The 9,352-nt window shown below is 37.2% G+C and overlaps 1 protein-coding gene across 1 annotated transcript; it reads right to left on the reverse strand.

Moving 5' to 3' along the window:
- Positions 1-286: 286 nt before the first annotated feature.
- LOC135196273 (acidic mammalian chitinase-like) lies at positions 287-5,564 on the reverse strand. The gene is made up of 8 exons (XM_064222976.1): positions 5,410-5,564; positions 3,786-3,931; positions 3,147-3,290; positions 2,700-2,831; positions 2,263-2,514; positions 1,480-1,665; positions 1,110-1,241; positions 287-605 (listed from the first exon to the last, which is right to left on the reverse strand). The coding sequence occupies exons 1-8, from the start codon at positions 5,519-5,521 to the stop codon at positions 474-476; spliced, it is 1,236 nt and encodes a 411-aa protein (XP_064079046.1). The 5' UTR covers positions 5,522-5,564; the 3' UTR covers positions 287-473.
- Positions 5,565-9,352: the final 3,788 nt, after the last annotated feature.

Raw genomic sequence — 9,352 nt, forward strand, 5'->3', positions numbered from 1 at the left:
ATGTGAATGTAGTACCTGTTTGCTATGGGTGTCTCATGGACATATAAGATTGAATTTCTTCTGATGCATGAAAATATATGCATTAACGAAAGTTGGTCCCGTTTTATAACTTTGGTTGCACTTAACACTACAAGATTCTTCATAGCAGCTTTTTTCCATAAATCAAACTTTTTAAGCGTTTTTTTCTATTAAATTATTGGTCTTGTTAGTATTCCCAAAGAACAGCTTTGTTTTTAGCTAAACATCGATTTAAGGATTATGACCGTCCGAAAGAAACACATAGAGCTTTAACTGAGTGAATTTTTAATATTATCAGAGCACCATATGGGAGACCTCTTAAGCATTTACAGGATTGCGAAATACAATACATCCATCATAATTGGAAGATGTTCGAAAACTGAAAGGTTGAAGGATTTCTGAGGTCACCATTGCACTCCAAGGCGCCTGTACAACAGTATGTAGACTCTTAGAACTTAGTTTCCAAGGGTCGACTTGATCTTGTTGAGGAGAGGGAATGGACTTCCGTGGCAGGTGCCGTGGAAGTCGTCTGTTTCCACACTCCAGACCATTGCTCCAGCCAGTCCTTGGTCCACAGTGTATTGTGCCTAGAGAGGAAATTGAAATATGCTTAGTGCTCAGCATGGTGAAAGGACTGGTAGTATTGGATTGTGAATGTACGGTATGATCCCAATATGAAGGTAATATTTAGTAAATATATCAACATTATCAACAGAGTAACAATAATGCTATGAAATTATATGACACTGAGTAAAGAAGAGTATATTAGATTGTATATGAGATGACAGGAAATATCAAACTTGCACCAGTATCTAAATACTGCAACATAGCAAGATACAGGAAGTCCCACGGTTACGTGAGGTTCGGCTTATGTCATTCCGGACTTACAGTGTTGTTAGCCAGACTCGTAACGGCGCTATAAGTGCTATTTATTCCCATTACAATTATGATGCTTCGGGTTACGGCGATTTTTGGCTTACAGCACACCCCCGGGGACGGATCCCCTTCTGTAAACCAGGGACTGCCTATATTAAGTGGAATAAGGACATTGTTAATTTCCAGAAACAGGGATAACCTAAATTGAACAGTACCTTAATTCCAACAGAATCCACATCTTCATAGCCAACCCAGAAGTTGTTGTTTGGAATGTAGTAGGCGTAAGGCTCATTCAAATCTGGGTCATGAACAACTGTCCAGGGTTCCTTGGCCTGGAACTCACAAATCTGAAATTGACGATGAAAAGTAATTTAACTACTTATGACACAAGAGTCGGTGCTGGCCTAATGCCAGCAAAGTCAATCAACAATAAATTAAAGTGGAACTTAAATGTGAAGTACAATATTACAAGGTGAACCATAGCTTCAAAACAAGTAAGTAATGAATTAAAATTATGAAAAATGAATTAGTCAAATTTATATGCTTAGATAAGTTTTTAACTGACTGGGCAGAGAACAAACAAACCTCATTATAACCCATGAATCCAGCCTCCCTAGTGTAAGGTCCAGCACCACCAGGTCCGGGTGCCTCAGCATAGATTCCTGTGTTCTCTTCGTTCTTCAGCCTGAAGGTACGACCGTACAGAGGGATACCCATGACTATCTTGTCCTTGGGCGCTCCCTTTTCAATCCAGTAGTTAACGGCGAAGTCCTGAGGGCAACGAACTCTTCGTTAAAGTCATGAATGAGTTTATTTGCCTAAATGACTTCCCAATCTATGAGAGCTAGTGACTGCCTCTCTGCAGTTGTTTCATTTCCCGCTTTCCATTTGATGTAACTAAATCTTACCTTGGATGTTTGTTTTCTGTGTGCTTCAAAGACACTTAGGAGCTAAATAATGATTTACCATATGTATTGAATCTATATCTTACCCATATCTAAAACAATCCTGCTATTGAAAGAGCTTTCAATAGCCAAGAAAAGATAAATTTAGGTTACTGATTGATTATGAAAAAGGCCAGTGGCCTAAAACGTATGATTATATTCATTATAGACTCTCCTACCGTAAGCCCTAAAATACATTAAGCATTCGTTGCTTTCATGTGTTTCTTCTTCTTGATAAGCTGGTATATAATATTAATATGCCTATTGTGAAAATCAGTGTTAACGAATGAATTCTTTCTTTTCGTAAAGTATCATTCAAACAAATTTCTAGCTGTTATTTGCTAAGGTTTCTATTTTCCCTAAGTCAGGTCTCGGCATTTTCCTTATTTTTTGGGGGGTGGGGAGGCTTATACACCGAGCTCACCTGATTGAGATAGAGGGTGTCTCCTTCATCCAGAGGGTGAGGGTAGAGGATGGAGTGGTGGTGAGTATATGGCTCCCAGCTGCCATGCAGATCGTAGGTCATCAGATGAAGAATATCGATGTATTTGGACAACTCAGGGATGTTATAGGCTGGGTCTATGGTGGCCTTCCCAGCAGACACGGCAGCTGTCAGGATCATGTTCTCGGCGTGAAGGGCTTCGTAGAGCTCCTTCATAAGGCTGATGTAGTTAACCTAGAAAACAAACATTCATTGACTAAAATTCGCCCAGCAGGGCCGAGAATCTTGTATTTAGCGTGGTTTTGTTCAATATTTTAGCATTTTATGAGGCGGACGCAGGATCTAGTCTGTTAAATGATTGCGTACTTTCGTACCGAAGAACTACCAAAAGTGAAAGCTGTTATAGTTCCTATACTCACATAATCCTCTGGTGCCCCTCCTCTTTGGGTGGGATATTCCCAATCCATATCCAGACCGTCGAAGTTATGTTCCTTCAGCAGCGCAATTGCTGAGTCGACGAAGACCTTCCTCTTGGCGGGATCAGCTGCCATCTATAAGATTTCACAGAATATATATTTTTAATGTTAAAACATCTGAACTAAAGCAACAGATACTTTCGCTTTGAAAGACAGGGAAAGTACAGGAGTCTGGAATACATAAAATCCCCCCGTAATTCCCAAATGACATATCCATTTGTAATATGAACATTATATTTAAAATGCCTACACAGGATCGTATTATTTGTAATGAGAAGTTAGTTCCACTCTATCTTATCTCTTATTTGCAATAATAAAACCACATTAACAGCAAAGGTTTACTGGTTCGTAAAACAACAAGCCTTATGAAAAGGACCACGAGAAGCGTACCTCAGAGTACTTCGTGGACCCTTCGTTCCATCCACCAACCCCCAAAGTGGTCTTAAGATTGGGGTTCTGCAGGGTCAGGTTGGTGAAGCGGTTGTAACCGCACTTGCCGTAGTTCTCGCAAAGGTCATTGTAGGGATCCAGCACCTGTTGGACAGACGAAAATGAGTTCCTCGTTTCTACTCAGATATTTTACATTTAGAGGCACTTTCAGTCTCCGAAGTTCACATGTGACAGTTAGCATAGCCACCAAATCGAACAAATATCGTACAGATTCTATCTCTCGCTCGCTCTCTCTCTTCTCTCTCTCTCTCTCTCTCTCTCTCTGACAAAAGTTCTGGTGAATGAATGGCCATTTGCACTAAAGTATTAGGAATTCTGGTGATGCGATTATCAGAGGAAAGATTGTGTAGTTTTTACACAATATTCGTGAGTGGTGACGCAAGAAAGAGAAAATTATATTCCCATGAAAACCATTACACAGAAAACGGTCATTTTAATCTGTACAAGACTTACTTTATCTACGGTCACCTTACCTCTCTCCTAAGTCCTTTCCTCATCATTTGTTCATCATTCCAACTATAAGCCTGTAAACTCTTTTGAAGATTGAAGAAAATGCTAATGATTAAAAACTAGACTTACCCTGATCGCATTGTCCCATCCAAGACCGGCGAAGGCGTAGACGAGATGAGTGCAGAGATTTGGGTCGTTGTCTTCTATCGTGAACTTGCCAGCATCCGGCCTGTACGTAGCCCAGGAGCTGAAGTAACAGACCAGATATTTTCCCTCTGGGGTGTGAGAAAGGGCACCGTAAAAGGAAGCTATTAGATCTGAAACTTAGTTTTGCAGTTAGTTTATTCTCCGTAGAATGTGGAGGTCGTTTTTGAAATTCGTAATCAGTCTTGTTAGTATTACCTCTGCCAAGAGGGCCAAGTTTTTTTTATTCTGTTTGTCTTCTTGTGTTCGTTAGCAGAACTGGGAGGTAGATTCCCTTAGCCTTATAGGTTTAAGAGATCAAAACCCAGCTCACTATTACCGTAGATTTACAAATATAAATATTACCAAATTTGTGTTTTTAGTTTGGTTTGCTACCTCCGTCGAGGAGGTTATATTTTGGTTCGTTCTGTATGTCAGCAGTATTACGAAGAACAATAATGATTCACTTAAATTTATATATATATAATATATATATTATATATATATATATATATATATATATATATATATATATATATATATATATATATATATATATATATTTTTTTTTTTTTTTTATTTATTTTTTTGTAGAAGTGATCTTTTGCCTGAATGCGCAGCCTTGGCAGCGATTTGCGTTCTTCAAAAACTGTTGTTAAAATCGGTATATTAATAGAGAGGGGCCTTAAAAAGAAATTAATTTTCCTTCAAGGATGATAACAGAATGCAGAATCCAATGAGATATTTGTTTTGTAAACTGCATTATCGTTGTGATTAATTTATACTTAATTTAATTTATACAGAAAGGGTACTTTATGTACATTCATTGAATCTCAGTATAATTTCTTCATTTAAGATCAGTGCAAGAAAGAATCTATGAAGCCTCCCATAATACAACGTTAATTACCAAAGATTATATTCAAACATAGGAAAGTAGTTTCTTAATTTGAAGTATTAGAAGTTTTTTAAATATGAATTGTAACTCAAATCTTTGTTTTTTTTTTAACTGGCACTTTTTAATCGATATTACATTATATGATGGACCGACAGAACACAATGCAAAATTCTGCAGAACTTTCAGTTACCAGTAGTCATCTCTGCATCCAGCTTTCAGTTAATGTAAACTACTTATAATGAAGGTCTGCTTCTCAGAAACCCATTTCCTCAAGGGAGAATGAATGTTGAAGTATATGAAATCAAATGAGCAACGAATCTTAGATGCTCTTCTGTCAAAAAAAAAAAAAAAAGGGGGTGGGTGGGAGGAGAATCCTCAGTAGGGAGACAGCAACCAGCGAAAACATCAATATAAACTTTATTTCCTCAAATGAGAATGAATGTTGAAATATATTATGAAATCAATTGAGCAACGAATCTTGGATGCTCTTCTATAAAAAAAAAAAAAAAACGAAAATCTTCTCTTATCTATGAGGGAGACAGCAATGAGCGAAAGCAACATAGAAACTTCATTCCCTCCGGGGAGAATGAATGTTGAAGCATATGAAATCAAATGAGCAACGAATCTTGGATGCTCTACTATATATATGTAAAAAAAACGAGAATCTTCTCTTACCTACGAGGGAGACGGCAATGAGCGAAAGCAACAGTAGAAACTTCATCGTGTTTCGAGAGGAGACAGACTGCCTGTGAGAATCGAAAAGGGCCGCTCCCTTATAAAGCAACATGACGCCCACCTGTCTGACACACGTGTGTCCACAACGGACTTTTCATGTCGCTATCTCTCTCTCTCTCTCTCTCTCTCTCTCTCTCTCTATCTTCTATTCTCTCGTCTCTCTCTCTCTCTCTCTCTCTCTCTCTCTCTCTCCGTTGCACCGGCTGAACGAGGTCACGCGGTTGCAAGAAAACCTCTTCGGAAAAAAATTTAATGATTGTTGGTGAGACTGACTCGTCTTCATTTTGGGTCGGGATTTAGAGTCCTGGTCAACATTTCATAATATTGAAGACTGCAAGATGTTTCAGCAGTCATCTGCTACTCTGGATTGGTAGATATCAAGAATACTAACACCCTAAAGGACTAATTAATAATAAAAGAAATTAGTGTATTCATGATCGCAGTTGTTGTCATGATGTTTCAGCAGTCATCTGCTACTCTGGATTGGTAGATATTAAGAATACTAACACCACAAAGGACTAATTAATAATAATAGAAATTAGTGTATTCATGATCGCAGTTGTTGTCATGTCAGTTTACAGATAAAATCAATCTCTCAGTTATGATAATAAAAGCGCTGTAATATGCATACATATGTGTGTATGTTTTTTGTGTTTGGTCCTGTTGTATATATATATATATATATATATATATATATATATATATATATATATATATATATATATATATAGAGAGAGAGAGAGAGAGAGAAGACGAGAGAGAGATAGAGAGAGAGTGGAGCAGAGAGAGAGGTATGTGAGAGGATGAGCAAGAAAGTAAGAAGTTAAAATTGATTAAGAAAAGACAAGATGCTGTCTAAAGACAATTAATTTCTTTGTTGATGGATTGATATTTTGAAGATTTATTGAATGAAGGAAATGGCAGAGTAGAAGTGAATAGTGTGATTTAGAACATTTTTTGTCGAAGGAGCTATTGGATGATATTGAAAAATCTAAAGAAAATTTTATTAGCATCAAGAAAAGTTGGAAGTAGGGGTAGTTTTTTTTTTTTTTAACAAAACTTTTCTTTGGCCCTTTGTATTTCTGATAACCAGGCCATCCCTCAACATGGCTGGTTGGTCGCATCGGTAAGACCTAATGAATAGTATTATCCCTTCTGGAAACCAATGTCCGCACTCAAAGCCAACAACCGTCTCAGGAAGACCGTTGGTGCCCACTTCCAGGAAGGCCGACGACAGTTGCCATGAGCTATCCAGTTCCATTTTAGGGGGAACCAAAACTGCATCGGCAAAATAAGTCAAGACACCTAAAGAGTTTTGTCTCTGTAGCTTCCTCCTAGACAAATATAGAATCGTTTTATGCCTGCCTGCTGAGTCGTAGCCACGGCCGAGTCCACTAATGCGCCTTGTTCTGGGTCAAAGGAAAGGGGTGGGGATGAAGTGGGTGGTGTGTTTCTTAGTCTAAAAGTTGCAGACTGGAAAACTGCGAGAAGTTGGTGGAATATCGGACAAAACGCTGTAGTTGAGTGAACATAATGTCATCTCGTAAATGAGTGATTGATTTTAATATGTAGTACTGTACTTCTGGATATAGAAAATGAAAAATATGACTGAAATCACTACTCCTTTATGTAAGGCAGTGTTTCTTAAAGTGGAGTCCATGAAATGTTCCAAGGGGTCCTCAGGATAATGTGAGGAGGAAGCGTTGCTGTGAAGTCTACTAAAATTTGTGTGCAAAATTGCAAAATTCATAATGTTGCGAAAGATAAGCCATTAATAAATAATTCAGTAGCAATTTTAGTAATATATATATAATAATATATATATATTATATATATATATAGATATTATTATATATATATTATACCCTGAAAACACTTTTGAACCCAAGAGGGAAATTGTCATAATAAGGGGTCCGCTATATGAGTAATTTTAAGAAAAAGGGTCCGCTGTGCAAGAAAGTTTAAGAAACACTTATTTAAGGCAAACGATAATAGAGATAAGTATAAAGATCATACCGAAAATCTTCCAAGATAAGATTTTATGTCTATACAGATACTTAGCGTTCCTTGGAACGAATAAGATGCGTTTGATAGAGAAAATGAGACAAATTATAGAATGACTAATTCAATAAGGTTAGGATGGCTACAGGCAGAGGAGAGACTGTATCAAAGATGTAGTGACACATTATTAGGAGAAAATTTTGAGAGCAATGGTAAATGATGTGTGTGAAGCACATGAAACTAGAGAAAGCCTAAGGCCCGAAATGGCAGCAGGATAGATCACTGAATGAATCTAATTTCTTCAGCCCCGTGGTCGGGTATTGCCGTCAGTGCACCGTATATGCATTACTTTAGGTTCTGTCCAGCGTCCCTTCGGCCCCTAGCAGCAGCCCCTTTCATTCCTTTTACTGTACCTCCGTTCATATTCTCTTTCTTCCAACTTATTTTCCGTCCTCATAGCATAGTGCAACTGCGAGGTTTTCCTCCGGTTACGCCTTTAAAACGTTGTCACTGTCAACTTCCGTTTCAGCGCTGAATAACCTCATAGGTCCCAGCGCTTGGCCTCTGGCCTAAATTCTATATTCAGTTCTATTCTAATTTCTTTGAAGAATGAAATAAATTAAGAGCCGAATCTTGTCTTTTTTATTATTATTATTATTATTACCAGAATAAGCAAATTCAGTATTAGAGGCATAGTCCGCTAGGGATTCGGAGTGAGCCTTGGATCCTTTATAGGAAACAGGTTGATGATATAGATATAGTATACATACACACACACACATATATATAGTATATATATATAAAGTATATATGATTTATATATCTGTACATATATATACATATAGATTATATGTGTAATTATATGTATATTGAGATAAATAGACAAAGTACAGTCGAGCTATCTTGAACCTTATCTCTATAAACGTTTTGTTTCTACGTTATGAGTGGGTGTTTCAAAGAGAGTGCGCTTGATGATTTAAAAAAATTGAATAAGTAAAAGAAAAAAAAAAGTTCAAATTAGGACAAACAAACCATGAGAACCAACTGAATATGCAACACTTGCAGCATTCCAGTTACATTTTATTGAAAAGTAAAAAAAGAAAGAAAGAAACACTAATGGCTCAGGTGAATGTGGCTAAATCTTCTCACGGCTACTTCATGTTTTTCTGAGGTACGATAATACCCTTTTGTTTTTAGTTGCTGTGAAGAATAATTATAAAAAGAATATTTCAGCAAGCAGGTTTTGTTGTACTAGAATCGTTAGGACGCTAAAACAGAGTTATATAATTTATAAGAACAAGGCGCGATCTGACCTCTAGCTTTCTCGAGATACGTGCAAATTTCCCCCCTGGCGCATAAGGCGCAAACATTATATTTCTGACTTAACGTGAAATGGTCTTAGTAATTAATACTCATACTAACAACAAGGATCAAATAAGAAGGACACAAATTAAACACGTTCATATATTCTCAGTTCTATGTGGAAACACAAAATAATCGAACAGAAACATAGCCTCTAAATTTAGTACATCAAAGAAATGAAAACGTGCTAAAATCTATGGCCAAATATCCCGTTGTTTCACCAACGAAAATTTAAAATAAGTATATCTTAAATTTTGCCAGACCACTAAGCTGATTAACAGCTCTCCTAGGGCTGGCCCGAAGGATCAGATATTTTTACGTGGCTAAGAACCAATTGGTCACTTAGCAACGGGACCTACAGCTTATAGTGGGATCCGAACCACATTATATCGAGAAATGTATTTCTATCACCAGAAATAAATTCCTCTGATTCCACGTTGGCCGAGCCGGGAATCGAACTTCGGACCACAGACGAAAATTTAAAAATACGATATATCTTATTAGAAATTATTTTTCTGTA

The sequence above is a fragment of the Macrobrachium nipponense genome, chromosome 17, assembly GCF_015104395.2.
Source record: "Macrobrachium nipponense isolate FS-2020 chromosome 17, ASM1510439v2, whole genome shotgun sequence".
NCBI lineage: Eukaryota > Metazoa > Arthropoda > Malacostraca > Decapoda > Palaemonidae > Macrobrachium > Macrobrachium nipponense.